The following is a 16,608-nucleotide window of genomic DNA, read 5'->3' on the forward strand; positions in this document are numbered from 1 at the left end:
CCTTGTGGCCTGGGCCACTCACAGGCCATTAATCTGGTTGCTAAGTCACTGATGTATTGATGCTGGTGAACCAGTAAGCCTGCCTGTTACCACCCACTGTCTTTTTCCTAAACACTCTCTCTTTCTTCCTCAACCAGTGTCTGCCTCAAAGAAAATCTACCTGCCTTGATACCGTGGTCATGTTCTGTGAGAAGGCTAGGCCTTACCCATCCAGGGGCTACGCCATGATTCAAGACTTTGATTGAACTAATTTGACTCACATTTGACTAACAAACACATGTAAATGTACAAAAAAAACATACATCAAGCTGATCAAATTAGGCTATTAAAGGGTATTTTTGAAGACTGGGCAAATGTAGTCTTCTCACTATGCCAGAGAGAAGTTGGAGGTGGAGGAAGGAGTTGAGGAGCTTCTGATTAGGGGGGTGTGGGCTGAGATTGCAATATAAATTATACAACTATAATATATTTTATAAGACTGAGGCTGGCACTACTAAGATAAAACATTGATTAAGCCTTGTTATAAAAAGGCAAAGTTGCTAAAAAATCTGGGCTGGGAACGTAAAAGTCAAGAGGTTCAAACCCGGGGTGTAATCCATAAACGCAAGAAAAGCTGAGACCTATCAACATTGTGCCCTTGAGCAAGCCACTTAACTCCAGAGGGATTGTGCCTGTAGTAAGTGAACTTTTAAATCGCTTCAAAGCATCTACTAAATGTCAAATAACTACATAAAAAAGGAGTCAGGTCAGTCCTGCACGTTTATTGCACGGCAGTGTAATTGCACTCCACATAACTCATCAATTAAAATAGATTAGCTAGTCAGTGTGATGATGCCTACCTTTGACGAACTTTTGTTTTTTGTTATATCTTTATAACTTCCACTTTTTACCCTTCATAAGGTGTTTTATAAGGCAAAGATATTCAGCGTACTAAAAAGAGAATTACAGAAGGAAAGGTTGCAAACATCAAGAGAAAACAAGGGGGAAGAAAGAAGATTTGGCTGGAGAAATATTTAGTTTTCCAGGCTGGTTGGATTAAAGCTATTTAACCTTAAGAAGAGAGCAGCGGAGCGGGACCACCCACCAGCTTGTGACCCATGCTGGTTTGTTTTGTGCATGATGGGTATTTGCTTTGTTTATTCATTTTAAAGAGACAAAGAGTGGAGAAAGATGTGCTAGAGGAATGAGTGAGACACATGCAAGCAGTAGAAACGCAGATGGAGTGAGTCCCAAATATAAGGTGAAGGTAGGAATATGGCTTTAAATCACACTGGCAATTTCGAAGACTGACATAAAAATGTGCTAACTGATTTTAGTGTCTAAGGTGTTTTGAGAGTATTTTATGAAGTTCAACTCAAAACAGTCCACTCCTGAATCTGTTGTTCTGATATTCTTATCCCCTAGATATGATTTAAGTATCTTGTTCAGTGTATTTTATATTATCGTCTGCCAGGCAAAAACTTTGTCTGACTCCTTAGAAAAGTACTGGAATACTCAACAAGCCACACAATTTGTGGTATCAGTTATGTCCGTAGCCGAGACGTTGCGGGAGCAGTTACATTCCAAAGTTTCAAATACTTTGGGTTTGTTTATATTTCTGCCTATGTCTACACATCCCTTATAAACCACCACACTCTTGCGCCTTCCTACGGTGGTGTAATATACTCTCTGATCCCTGTATACAGCCCAGTCCCTCATCAGTCTCCAATCCCCTGTTTGTGCTGATCAGGCAGCAGATAATAGGATCAACAGCTTCCTTCAGCAGTGGCAGGAGCATTGCTCAGTTGCTCTTGTCTGGCTGCCCAAAAAGAAAGAGGGGGGAGAAATCAAAACAAACAGCTATTACAACACAATAATATCTGCTCCTCAGCCTCTGCACAAAGAGATCCGCTCTCTTGCAGTCCGTTTCCATATCCCTGCCCCTCTCTCCCAACTTATAGGACAACATACTGTATGAAAGCTGTGCATGGCCTACCATGTGTATCTGGTTGGCTGCTGGTTCCTCAGTTGAATGCACACATACTTAGAGGCGCATATGCATGCGTAATCATCAGCTGCAGCTGTGCGACGGGTCAGCGCCTGGCCTTACTGAGGCGGGGGCTGAAGGAGTTGTGAAATTCCCGCAGACTTCCAGACACAGCTTTAAGCCCGCCCACTATTCTACAAACCAATGTCGCGCTGCACAACGCCCCTCCCACGCTAACGGACAGCTCTCTCAGCAAAACTTGACTCCTCTGCTGGGGAAAAGCCCTCCGCCCCTTGTCTTAAAGGGAGCAGAGCCTCTGTTTGGCTTCTGTGAGGCAGAGTTCAGCACCCTAAGGACAACCTGGTGCTGACATGGATCTACATCGAGATCTTACGATAAACAAATAAATATGACATATACAAATCCAAAAGGGTCTTATAATTATAAACCTGGGCTCCTATACTTTATATGGACTGTATCTTTGACTGGAGGGAGGCAGGATGTCTCAGTAGCGGCTCTGTGGATATGGAATGGGCGCTTTATTAGCGTGGTACTACCGGTAAATCAAAGCTCAGCCCTTCCTGGAACAGCAGCAAACCTTTTTTCCCCACTGAGCACTATTACTGAACAATCACAGGCCAGCCATGATAATTAGCAGAGTATCTCCATCTAAATGAGCGCCTCTCTCTCTCTCTCTATCGCTCTCAGACCTGCTTTCCCCCCTCCCTCCCATCATCTTTCTCTCTGTCTCTTCTCTAACTGATGTCTGGAGGGACTTATGGAGTTTGGGTGTGGCACTCTCTCTGGCATAGAGGTTGAGCTTCACTGTCCACAGATGAAAGATATAACCACGAGCCGTAACAATAGTGGTAAAATACTCCCTTGCGACTTTAACTCGAAATTACTCTGCACTTTTATTTGATAATAAAAAACAAACACAATCTTGCTGGAGCCAGGGCATTCTCAGTCTATTTGTTTTTGATGATTGGAGTCTGTTGTTATGATGAGGATAAGTCATGATAAAAATCATAATTATTAATGGAGGGGGTCTGCATCATTGATCAGGATTCCGTTGTAAATGGTAGAACGATATCTGAGAAGCACATTAATACTTTTCAGTACAGCCGCTACGGCTAATCCCCTTCTACACATTACTGTCTGTTTTGTTTTAATGTGTTTTTTCTTTGTTTTCTCCAGAGTGTAGACATTTTCCTTCCTCACGCCCCAGCTGATCCGGTTGGATTGCACTGGAGAGAAAAATAAGTAGAGAGAGTCCAAAATCCAGACGCTTTGCGCTGGATCCTGGGCCGCGCTTGGAGCACAGTCAAAGCGCTGTTAGCATAGCTGAGACACATCAACATGTGTCTGTTCGCAGGAGTTTTGGGCAGTAGAGAACAGATGACAGAATGTGTGAGCATGTGTGTGTGTGTTTTTGTACATGTACAGGGAGTGTGTAAATGTGTGCAGCACACAGTTTGTATAGTTTGTGTGTTTAATGGAGCGAGACCAGCACACTGGTGCTGGTGGTGCGGGGGTGAATGTTATGAGGCCTTTCTTGGGTAAAGATTCCCCATGTGATAGTGACGGCACTTTCTTCCTCTCTTTCCACGGCCAAGCGGCATCTGGAGTGGATTTTGTGCGAGCAGACACCGAAGAACATGATTACATTCAGTTAACTGTGCTCTAAACTGATTATGCATGTGCCAAGCTAATGGACTACATTTGCAAGAGGAAAAATAACATCCAATCAATCTCAATTACCCCAGATTGTACCGGCCCCTGAGACAAGGAAGGTAGCCAGCCCGAAGCTCCTCCTCTTCGATTGAAAGGCCTGCCTGGAAGACCTGCCTCTCTCCATCCTGTCTGGAGTGGAGAACCAAGTCTCAGACTCAAGGCTGGCACGAGTGCAGCCCAGCACCTGAGACATGCTTACTCAGCATGAACAAGAACTCAAATATCAAGTGAATGTGTCCTCTACAGAGCGGTGGTGTATACTTGTGTATATACAAGTGGTGCAAGAGAAAATTAATCATGCAGTATATGGTTACTTAAAGTCATCTTGAAAAGGCATTTGCAATTCATGTTACGGAAGTAAAACTAGCAAAAAATGTAGGGCAGGACACAATCCTATTTGACAGGATTGTAAAAAGTCTCTTTTTGACAGGTGGTTTGGTAATATTAGCCAAAAAGGAAGGTTGCAAACAAGTTATTACATTGTGATGAATGATTACAAAAGCATCTTTTTCAAGTGCGCCATGAAATCTGGAATTTGTATTAAGAAAGCAATTAGTGTTGTTCTCGATTTCATGTTCACTTTCATACACAAGCTGTGTGGCGACTTTCTCTGACTCTGCAAATTGAAGGTTCCACCAACAATTTAGAACTTGAGAAGCATAAGCTTTTTCATGACCTGGGTATTGTTGTACGGCCCATCTGCAAGTGCTTATGGGTGACCATCATGACATCATTCTCGCCACTACAAAGCAGCCAGCGAGCGGGAACTTGGAGGGAGCAGTGGAAGGTAAAAGTTCATCTGAGATGAGCTCAAGACTGACTGACGGGTGTGTCTGAAACCAGAGAGGAACTCAGTCCTGTACCCCAGATAGCAAAGTCGGGAAGCATCACCCCTGCTGTGCAGTGGTCTGTGCGGTTAGGACAATTCTCCCAAGCTCTCCAAAGGCTTTCGGAACATTCCAATCCGTGGGGTGGTGGGGGAAGGTGTATTTTTAGAAAACCCTAATATGTGCCGCATACCACAGACTCTCAAATTATCCCATCCAGCTTAGCCTTCAGTTTAAACCTTCCTTTTTAATTCCAATAATTACAGGCTCCAATTTACGGAGCTGTGCACACAAAGGGCCTGTTTAATGCAAACCAGTTTGATTTGGGCAAAGTGTCCCAAGGATCTACCACATCTTAGGGCCTGTTTATGCTGACTTGATGATTTATTTTCTCCCAGCAGGAGGTCGAAAATTTTTGCATTTTGAATCAGATTTCATTTGGAGGGAAAAAATAGTGTTTTTCATTTTCCTTTCCTGTTTTACCACTTGTACAGTCAGCTTAGCTGAGCTAGCAAATCATACTATTGGTGTCAGCCAGTCAGTATGTCTATCAGGGCTATAAATTCACTGCAAAGTGAAGCCTGTGTCATTGTGGGGTTAGAAACCCATGCTAGAGCAAGACCTCAGCGGCAGCATGTGCTTATCGTCCTCTAATCACATTTGTATGTCATGAAATACAGCTATAACTCAAACTGTGAATGTCTTAGTTTGCGGGTAGGCCTGTCGCCACTGATGGGAGCTGCTTGCTTACAAAGCTGATGCTGTTGTCAGTCAACTCTGTTCTCTCTTCCTCTGTTCGGATCTGTGGGGCTTTTAGGGCTGAGGAACCATTTTAAGCAGCTTAAAGCTTACAAATTATCATGCTTGGAAGTGTCGAACATTTCTAATCTGCCACAGAGTACTGAACATTCGCAGTTAGGCGGACTAGTCTCTTCTCTGCTAGCCCTCTTTCTTTAAAGGGAACGTCGGTGGCGGAAGGAATATTATAGTGTTTCTAAAACATTTCGGTGCTAACAGTAGACTTGATTAATGTAAGTATGAGGTGGATGCTGGAATTTCCAGCTCCACGCAGCATAATAAATCACAGTTGATGGCTAGATAAGGTGTTTTTCTGCTATTTCTCACCATTGACTCTAAAACTCCTGGTTTCCCTGGTCTCAAACCCTGCCTGGCGCTACATGAGGACAATGACTACAGCAATGCCTCCACAGGTCAGCCAATCACATCAGGAGTCTTGTGTTACATATTTGAATCATTGTGGTATTTGTAAATACGCTCATTGCGTGTTCCAGCTTGAGTATGGCAGACAATCTCAGCTCAGGCTTGTCTGCTTTTATCACCAGATGCAGAGGAAGCTGGTTTATGGCTTTCCCCTAATTACCATTACAAACTAGTTCATCAGGGGCACAGCTGACCAAGAGCCTCTCAGCCCAGGGCCAAGGTAATGATAAACTTTGACAATGCTAGAATATCTCTGATTGTAATGGGTCCACATATGGGAAACTTGCAATGAAGTCAATAGTGGTCTTGGTAATTTTATATCAAAATGTAATAACATGGCTCCAAAATCACTTTCCTTTTCAGCTGCCCTCATTTAGTTGGTGCTGGCAGGGAAAGTAATGTTAACCAAAAGCCAAATAGCTATTAAGCCAATGTCTTAGCCAACGTTTGGTAAGGTTAATAGCCAATGATGTCTGACCCTACCGTTTTTTTTTTTTTTCTTTGAATATTCTCAGAAGTATGTTAAAGTAGGCTGCAAATGCATGTAGTCTTGAGAAAGGAGTGTAAACAAAGGTCGAGTAAGCATGGGCAGTGATGTATAGCTCAAATGGGTGGTATGTGAGTCAGTATCTCATTGAGCATGTGAGAACAAGTGATAGAGAGAAAGAAAGGGAGAATTAAGGAGAGAAGTCCCTGTGTGCAGTCGTGCCAGTCTAGGTTAAACACAGCCTGAGCTAGGCTCACAGACACACAGGATAGGTGCCTAAATGGAATCAGGCCTGTTAGATTTATGGCCATTTGTTCAGAGAGTGTTCATCCATTGGCTATTATGGAATGATTAGAGTAGAAGGTGAAGCTCCAAGTCCGGCGAAAATCAATACAGCTGTCGAGAGCGATTCTGCCCTTCCCACTCCGAACGGTATTAGCACCAAACCTCTTGTCTCTTCACACTTCTTCATCCTCTCTTCCAGCAATTTCATCAGCTGCCCTTCTCCCCACCCTGCTGACCTGCCATGTTCCTCCCTCCGTCTAAGTGCCCCTGTTCTCCCCTCTCCATTGCATGCGCATTAGACCTTAATATACTGCACCGGGCCATCACTCATAGTGGGCAGTAGAGACGGAGAGAGCTGGTCGATTCAGTCGCACAGTAGGCTGGAGGTGTGTTTAAAACCCGTAGAAAGTGTAACACTGTATGCTAACCAGAAAGATTGAAGTTGTTGTACAAGCTACGAGGCTTTTTGTTTTCATGTTGCACTGGGTCATGAAATCTTACTGGTTCAAAATGTCCCTTTTCCTAGCTGTATATGAATTGTTTTATTTTTGTTATGAGATTGCTGAACAGCATTTTTGCTTTCAGTGGAGTGCAGGTATGGCACTCGGTTAGTGTAGGGCTACCAGAGCCACTCACCTTGTACAGCTTGAGACTGGCCTCATGGCGGGAGTTGACCGTGTGCATCCTCAGTTTTTCCAGGCTGTTGGTATAGTAGTCGCAGGCATTGCATTTGAGGTGCACAGGGTTACCAATGGCCACGCACTTGAGGCGCCACTCATTGCCCTTGCCACCCTCCTTGATGTGTGCCACCAGCTGATACTTCTGGACGTGTTTGTCAGTCTTGCAGTGCAGCTGAAAGTTGGCCTTGAGCTGCGTGGTGTAGTGGCACAGCTTGCACTGGTGCGAGTCGCCCACCACCGCTCTCCACTCCTCCTCTGGGAGCGAGCGTTCGGCACTCATGTGCAGGCCCAGCACGTCCAGGTTGTCGGTAGTGAAGCGGTTGCACACGGCGCACTGGAAGAGTTTGAGGGAGGGGTCGCTGGTCTGGGATAGGCTTTCACCCAAGGTCATCAGCTCCTCTGAGACCAGCTGTCCCCCACCCAGGCGTACATCCATTGCAATGTCCCCTCCAACTGAGAGCAAAAGACACAAAAAGTGATCAGTGATCTGTCCGACAGAATATCAGTCTTTCACAAATACACTGTCTCTTTTAAAATACAGCATTTAACACCACTTATCCATTAATTTTAATCTGTGGCAATAAGGGACATATGGACACATGGTCTAAAACAATGTAACAGTGATGGATGGGCATTTCATCTGTGCTGATTTTCCCTCCCTCATTTAAACTTCCTCAAGTTACAAGAATGTCCTGCGAAACAGGGAAAAGGTGCACAGTTCAGCCTTTTAACAGAGTCATGTTTGTCTGTGCAGTCAATGTGGATTTGCTCTCCAGGATAATGTGCATGTGTGTATTTATCTACATAATTTTATTAAATCAAGATTATTCTTTCCTTTGAGCTCAGAGAAAGAGTAAGAAGAGAGAGAGTGGAGGTGTGGATTTACACAGTCATGCACTTTCATAGCCCTGCCATTAAATCAACTCCAGAGTCTGTGAGCGGAGGTGCAAAAATAAAGTTATTCAATCATTACTGGAGATCTAAAGAGCTCCCAAGCACACATTACTGTAAATCAACTACAGGCATCTTTTCACAAAATAATTATATAAAAAATGAGATCTTCCTTGTTGAAGTCTGGCTCTTTCACCTTAGATTGGGAACAAATCAATGCAAACACCTTCCTGCTCAAAATGTTTGTATTTTTTTTTTGTTTTCGTGTATTTTTAAGGAATGAAAAGAAGTTGTGGGAGCCAAAGAAACTATATATTCAACAACACAAGCAAAAGGCATCTAAGAACAGCTTGGGGAAGACGCTAGAGGCTGAGATTTGGAGACAAGGGATGCATAGAAGCTGTTGCCTCAGTTTGCTGATCTTCAATCTGTCACTGCCCAGATTGAGAGCACCCGCTGAACCAGTATGGCTTTACACTAAATTAATTCCAGCAGCTCCTTTTATTTATTGGGGCAGCATGCGGTCTGCTAATTTCACCATTACCTTCGGCTTTTAGTGCAGGGACAGAAAGACCTCTGGCAATCTCCTTCAAATCATTGTCAGATCCACCACTCTGAAGAAAACTATTTCTATTAATAATTCTTTGTTTTAGTTTGTTGATTTTTTTACTCTTAAAAATCTCTCTCTCTTTCTCTCTCTCTAGCAGTCTTTAGGGTTTTTTATGCCTCTTATTGCCTTATGGTCTTTTGAAATTTGCTCAAACTCTCCTTTTTAGTACTCTTACAATGTGCATCGATTAAGAAAGACATGTTCTTTTGATAAACCTTTCATGTAAATACCTGTAATTCTGTCAGTTCTGCTTTGTATTCATGACCTCTTGAGCATGACTTATATTTTGCTTGTGCCAGTCGATATCAATGTTTAAGCAGAACAGGAATGTTTATGGAAAACGCATTAATCTGAAAGGATTTACAAGTTCTACTTTGCAATAACCAATTTTTTTTTTAATTATGATGACCAGAGCTCAGAGATATGTCACTAATATGCAAATACACAAATGTGATATTTAGTACTGTGAGACTTTAAATATATGAAAGTGCACTGAACACCACTGTTCTTTATAAGTCTTATGTCCTGTCAATTCTTCCCTATAATATGTTTATTGAACATTCCCTCACCAGAAAACAAACCAAATTACTAGAGGAGGGAGGATAAAAAAGAATTAGTCACAGCAATCAATTCCTGTTTGTGTCTTTGAACTGGCAACAGTTTGAAACAAGTCTGTGCAAATTGTGGGCCCGTAGCTGGCATGCCAAATTCTACTATGCTGCTGAATTACCCTCACTAGGCCCCTTTTCCTTCCTTTTTTGACTATGGTAAAGTATATAGCTGCAATTACAAAAGCAGGAAAAAAGGACAAGCTGGTATGCAGTGGTAGTGGCATAGTATTGACATGAAAACAGTGATGTTTAGTATGAGCCTAGAGGACAGGGCCATGTGGAACACTCCCCTGGCCCCAGCCTACTCCGTCACACTATCTTTCACAAGAAACACAGGGGCAGCAAAAGGGGGAATTTCCCAGCTAAAGTGACCCAGATAGAATGACACAGAGAATGCGAAAAAATAAACCGAAGCTTGAGTGTTAAGAAGATGTGTGTGCCTGTCTTTCCCACTCGCTCACTCCCTCTTCTTGTCTGTGTGCCTGTGTCTGCATTGTGGAAGCTGAAATCTGCAAGACTAGTAAGCACTATTTCAATAAGCTAAAACCACATCCTCATAAATCTAATGTAGCATCTATGCTTTTTTATGTTTCAGCATTTACAAACACAAATAAACAAATATTTTTTCTTGTTTCAGGCATTAAACCAAGCATGAGGTCTGCATTAAAGAATCATGTCTTTATTTCAAGAAATCTACATACTGAACATGTTGCCACAGATTTTTTTTTTCATTATGCTGTAAATCAGGTTAAATAATACCTGTCACTCAAGACTGAAGAGTGCACCTTTCATAAAACATGATGACTTCTCCCCCCACTCCACACATTTTGTTTTCTACACACTTGGCTAAGTGGCCCTTATCTCTTTGCATACAGACACTCGCTTCACTTCAAATACATTTCAGCCTTATATGTGCCTATTTTTTATTTCTCTCTCCCTCACACACCTTGTTTAAGAGAGTGAGTGCATGTTAAACAAGGAAGGTGTGCCTGAAGGCTACAGGCACAGACAGAGCTGTCAGCGTGGGGAAATAAAGCATTTGTAGCCATGTGTTAGTATGGGTGGAGATAATAATGCAGCAAGAGTGAGTTTAAAAACACTACATGTGGGGGGAAAAACAGAAATATAACATAGAATTAAAAAAATCTATCACCCATATAAGATAAAAGTCAAATAGTTTTACAGGAAAGGCATGGTTTGAATAAACAGGAAAGGCTCTTATCTGTCTTTGAGAAATTACAGATAAATAGTTAAACACAGAGACAGCGCTCAAAACCCACATAAACTGCAATATGTTTTACCTGGAACCCATTAAACTCACCTAGTGCTGGGGCCAGAGCCGCCATGTTGGGGTCCAGATGAAAACCTCCAAGCAAGAACTGGGCATCAGCTCCAGATGGGTCCATCTTAAGGCCCGGTGGCAGGCTCATGTTTTGGGTCAAGTAGTATTGGTACAGCTCAGCCTCTGAGGGTGAAGGCATGGTGCCTAGACCAAGCCGGCCGTGCTGCATTTGGGTCATGTTCTGCTGAAGCAGCATCATGTTGTGCATGTGTTTCTCACTCGTCATGTGGATGCGCAGGTTACGTGCTACATTTGTCTCATAGTCGCATACCTCACACCGCCAGGTGGGCTTGCTTTTTGGCTTGGTGGGTGAAGGGGCACCACAGGGCCCTGCCATGTGGGTGGAGGACTGGGCAGGATGATGGTGGTGACTAGGATGATGGCTACTGGCCTGGGTAGCCGAAGAAACAGGCACCACCCCTCCAGGTGCATGCCCAAACACCTGTTCACCAGCGGTCGGAATAGTTCCTCCATTTTGTAACGTCTGCATGTTGTTAAGATGCTTGTCAGACTGCATATGAATGCTTAGGTTGCCTTTGGTGGTAGTGGAATAGTTGCAGACCTCACAGCGGAAGGGCTTGTAGCCACAAGTGTAGCTCTCCCCACGGGCAAGGCGAGGGTGACTCTGTCCACTGCTGCAGTACACACAGGAGCTTCCAGAGTCAGGGTGCTTCTCCTTCATGTGGGCCTCCAAGGTCTGCTGGTATTTGTAGTGCCAGTTGCACTTGGGACACTTCAGTGTCTTGCACGAATTCCGCGAGTGCATCATGGTCATATGGCCACCCAGTGAGCGAGAGGAGCCTAGGACAGTGTCGCACTTCGGGCACTCCACTCCACTCCCTCCACTGACCCCAGGCCCATGGTTCTGGGTGCACTCACTCATTCCTGACATGTCACAAGCAGCTGTGTGATGGAGGTGCGTGTGAGCATTAGGTGAAGGGTGCGGGTGGTGGTGATGGTGGTGAAGGTGGTGGTGGTGGTGAAGGAGGGCACCGTTGTCCTCATCTCCTTCTGCTGGGCATTCATTTGGTTCAGGAGCTGTGGCACTATCTCGATTGGCACTTTCCTCAGCAGCAGCATTGGACGCAAGAGGGGAGGACGTGCTCGCAGAGGAACATGCGGCCCCATCCTCTTCTCCCCCTCTGCCAGCGACTGCCGCCATTGCCGCGGGGAGTGTAGACCCCTGGCAGTTAAAGCTCAGAGAGAGATCTAAAGTTCTCCCTCCACCATCTGCAGCCATCCCGTCTTCTGACCCTCTGATAGAAGAGGAGGACATGGAAGCAGAGGCTTTGCTGCTGAGTTTGGGGCTGGCTGCAGAGAGACAAGCAGAAGGCTGGAGAGTGCTACTAGGCATTAATAAAGGAGATTTGGAGATGCTTTGGTTTGAGACAGCCGGTTCCCCCACAAATCCGCCACCGCTGCTGCTACTTCCACTACAGGTCACCGCAGTGCATTCGTCCTCTACCTCTTCATCCTCTTCTTCTAAAAGAAGATCATCCTCTTCCTCTGAGGCCATCTCCTCACCGTGAAGGAGAGCCTTTCTTTCACAGGTTTCTGCAGCCCCATCCTCCCCTCTATGAGTCCCCTCTTTCCCTACAGACCCCTCTGTTCTCCTACCCTGCTTGGACAGAGTGTTGGAGTCTTTGGCTGGGCCTGGGGTTGAGGTAAGGGAGGGCTTGGGGCTGCCAAGACCCCCCAAAGTGAGGAGGGCTTGTTGCTGGAGACCCGAGTCAGAGTCTTTGTTGAGGAGGCTCTCACCTCCCTCACTACTGCTGCCCCCTTCTAAATGAACCCCACTGAACGTGCCGTAGAAGCTCTGGCCTGAGTTCATGGGTACCAGGGTAGGCGGTGGAGGAGAGTTTTTATTTTTTGGTTCTAGGAAGCTAACGAGTGGTTCTTTGTCTTTCCCAATGCCCTGTATAATCGCCGATGCATGCTTGTGGCCTAAGAGCCTGCGCTCATCCTCACACAGGGTCATGCGATGATCATGGACTGCATGAGTGACAAAGGAGCGTGCGTAGCCGAAAGACAACTTGCAGAGGAAACACATGAGGATGGGCTTGCCTTTGCCATAAAGGGCCAGGCCATCAAATTTGGAGAAATCCACGTTGTTGGGAACATCTTTGGATACGCAGGACTTCTTGGCAGACCCGTCACTGTTCAGGTAATCCTTGTTGCTTTTGTGCCGCACATCAAAGACGCGGAAACTGTGCAGGACAGGACTGAGGCCTGCCAGGGTTGAGGTATTGGGGAAACCTTGGTCTGAGGAGCCGAACCATTTTCCGAAAGACGAGGCTATATGAAATGTGTTGATGATCTGAGGGTACACCGAAGAAGAGGTCCCCGCAGGTTCCCCTGGTTTTCCCCCACTGGGGAGAGAGTTTGAGGGGAGCAGGCCTGGTTCCATGCTCCCATCACTTTGGATCAGCTGGCTGAGGCTCTCCACAATGTAGGCAGAGCCATCCGGCTGGTAGACTATCTCTCCAGCCAGGTTTTCCACATCACTACTTTCCTCTTCCTCCTCTTCCTCTCCTTCTTCGCTCCCACTCTCTGTGACTCCCCTCCGATGGGAGGGCTGTTGCCGCATGAGCATGGGCATGCCCCCTCCACTTGGCACCATAGGTACACCAGGGAAGGGCTGCAGACTAGGGAAACAGCTGTCAATCTCCATTTCATCCAATTCTTCCAAGTCTTCGTCCTCTTCTCCACAGCTCACTCCCTCCTGCTCCTCCTCCTCTAACCCCTCTCTTTTGGGGTACAGCTGTCTGGCAGTGGAATTATCACCGTGAGCCTGTGACAGTGTTTGCTGCTGCTGTTGTTTTACAGCCACGCAGGGTGTGCTGGGATTCTGGAGCTGGGCTGAGTGGGGTGCACAGAGAGACAGGGGCTCCAAGGAAAGGGGCTGGTTGCAAGGGACCTGTGTGTTAGGGTGATCGTTCCAGGGTTGTGGATGGTGCTGCTGCTGGGAGGTGGCGGAGGAGCCAAGCCCATCGTCTGTCCCAGAAACCACGGGAGACTCACAGCTTTCCATGCTGATGCCTACATGAGGCGTTCATCGCATCCAGGCCTGAAGAGAAAAAAAGAGAGAAAGAGACAGGTTTAAACTACTGCTTGAAATGTATAATGTCTCAGAAAATAAGAAAAGTACATAATAGACATCTTAAATGCGTTCTTTTCATTGTTTCTATTCAAGCTCATTTTCAGATGAACATTCAACTGGACATACAAAGCATCTTGATAAATGGGGAAGTTATGTACATGTATAGTGAGTAGGGGTGTAAGAAAATATCGATACACGTGAGTATCGCGATATTTAGTTTGGTGATACTGTATCGATTCTCCAAAATGGAATATTGATATTAAAAAAAAAATTCATGGCATTTGTTTCGTTTTGAGTTCATATCCTGACCGCTAGATAACAGTCTTCATCGCTGAACTTAAACAGTGACAGGAAATACTAGCATCAGGGCACTCCACTAATGTTAGCGTTAATTTAGTTCGCTGCCAGTAATGGAGGATGAAAGAATTGTTCCAGTTCTCATTTCGGTGTACAAAGCTGAAGTGTGGCGCCATTTGGGCTATTGTGGTAATGTCCGCCCCAGGACCGCGGCGCGAGTGCAACCTCGGTTCTGCCGCGTCCCGTGTTAAGAGCCTTTGCGCGGGGCGTGGCGAGTGGTAGAGTCGTCGCGCAGCTGCAGCTTTCTCTCGTAATTCGGGGGCGTTTTGTGCAGTTGGGGCGGTTCTCACGTTGCGGTCTCTGCGATTCCACGCGGAACATAAATACAAACTGAAAAACCTGTGAAATCCACATTGAAACGTTCTGAGAATGTTTGACATCTGTATTTATTTGATTGTTTTACAATTGTTTTGTTTTCTTTAGGAATCCTGCAAGCACTTTATTTTTCATTGATATTAAGCAGATGTAATTTTTTTGTTCAGATCAAATGTTGTGACATTGTATGTCACAATTGTAAACTTAAACTGTGAACCTTTAAAGTAAAGTCTATAAATATGTATTTTTCTTTTTATAAAATATATTTTATACATAAATTTAACTAAAGAATCATGCAAGCACTTGAATATTTCCCCCTTTACTCGTACTGCACAAAAAGTGGTTCAATAATGTTGAATGTTACAGGGACTGATTATTGCAAATGCAGATCCCAGTGTGTTCTGCAGTGTGTTCTGGTTAAACTATTTTTATTTATTTATTCTTTGCTAAGGTTTGCATATGGTGGTGTGTTCTTAATGACAGCTTTCCTAAAAAATATATATCCTATTCCTAAAATAAGAAATATCCCAATATATCGCCTTGCTTACAGTATCGCAATGTATCGCAATATATCGTATCGCAGCCCCTGTATCGTTATACGTATCGTATCGCCAGATTCTTGCCAATACACAACCCTAATAGTGAGTGGGGAATAGCTTAATGTATATTAGATTAGATGAGAAACAAAAGTGTGAGATATAATGGTGGAAAATGACAGAGTGCTCATTAAGTTAGATTAGGTACTTAAACACAATACCTAAGACAACCACTAATAAGGCAGCTCAGATGCCTCATCCTGTCATATTAGCCAGTTACTATCTTTTATCTAGACCTTCCACACAACACCCAGAGTCTGCTATGTTCCAAATCCCGCATACATTTTTTTTTAATTAACGTTGAGTCTGAGAAACACAGTAACAGAATAACTTAATGGATAAAAAAGCTCTTTGTGCTGCTAATTAGACACAGTGAAACCCGCCATCAGCACATGATCCATCTCACACCCGAAGAAAGAACTGAAGGTTACAAAAATATATTAGCCATGCTGTTTTAGGACCTCCATTATAGAGAGATCCCACACACAGAACACACTGCACGATCACGCCCGTAAGATGCATTTATTGAATGCGGATATGCTTTTTACAGCAAGCATTTATATTTATGTACGTAAATACACACAACACAGAAACATTTGTTTATAATATTTTTTAAGCTTAAAATACAACAGCAATGTTGGTACTCTAAATGCTGTGTATAGATCTAGCATCCAATAACCTGCACGCTTAGCCTGGTTTTAAACACTCCTTTGCCTCTGAAATAATAAATGAGAGCCAAACTTTCTAAAGGAGAGTGCTGCCCCGAGCAACGAAAGAGCCATGAGCAGGCTACAATTTCAAGCAGGCGATAAAGGAGATAAAATGATAGCGAGAGATACTGCTGAGCTAATAATTTTAATAAAGGGATGCAGGCAGCATTGATTAAAGGGGGCAACCGGACTGAAACCAATAACTCTGGCCTGCCCTTTCACCCTCCATTGCTGAATATTACATGAGCAAAGTTTCCCGGCAGCACGTAACCACCACGTCCTGCCTGATTAGCACATTCACTGCCTCTACTTGATTTACTTATTTACTTATGGATGCAAATTTCAGCAGTGATCAGACACTGTGTTTGCAGCCCCACCCCCACCAAATGTATTAACATGAGAGCGTTTGGCTGGGGAGATTGATAATGTTTGACTCCCTCTTCATGAATGTCTGATGAAAATTTGACACCCCTCAAGTCCAACCCACAAAGCCACACGCTCCTTCCCCCACCCACCCATGTCAAAGAATGACCATGTTTTATTTTTTTTGTAAATGTTTTACTGCTGTTATGTATTTTGCTAATTGTAATTATATAATTCTAAAAAATTTACGCCAGAATTACAGTTCTTATAATTACAGTACTTTGTCTAATTAAACAGACATATTGTTATTATTGACTAATAAAACATGAAGATTAAGTGGACAGCTGTTTCTTTCACATTTAAAGTGTTTCTTTAAAATTCCAATACAAAAGAATTAAGTGTTGCACAATTAAAATGTCAATCAGCAACAATACATTTAAATTCAACAACTGACAGAAGTCCAAAAATGACATTCCGGTAACCTGTTCCTGTTATGCTCCCCTTAGCGCTGCT

General features: G+C 44.1%; 1 protein-coding gene across 1 annotated transcript in view; it reads right to left on the reverse strand.

Moving 5' to 3' along the window:
• The window catches only part of LOC306876174 (zinc finger homeobox protein 3-like), a 143,686-nt gene that overhangs the window by 77,550 nt on the left and 49,528 nt on the right, over positions 1 to 16,608 (reverse strand). Inside the window, exons 2-3 of the mRNA XM_079427162.1 lie at positions 10,634 to 13,721; positions 7,157 to 7,653 (exon numbers count right to left, since the gene is read on the reverse strand). Coding sequence (XP_079283288.1) covers positions 7,157 to 7,653; positions 10,634 to 13,685 — 3,549 coding nt within the window. The 5' untranslated portion in view covers positions 13,686 to 13,721. The remainder of the gene's footprint in view (positions 1 to 7,156; positions 7,654 to 10,633; positions 13,722 to 16,608) is intronic.

This window comes from Barbus barbus (assembly GCF_936440315.1).
Source record: "Barbus barbus genome assembly, chromosome: 1".
Taxonomy (NCBI): Eukaryota; Metazoa; Chordata; class Actinopteri; order Cypriniformes; family Cyprinidae; genus Barbus; species Barbus barbus.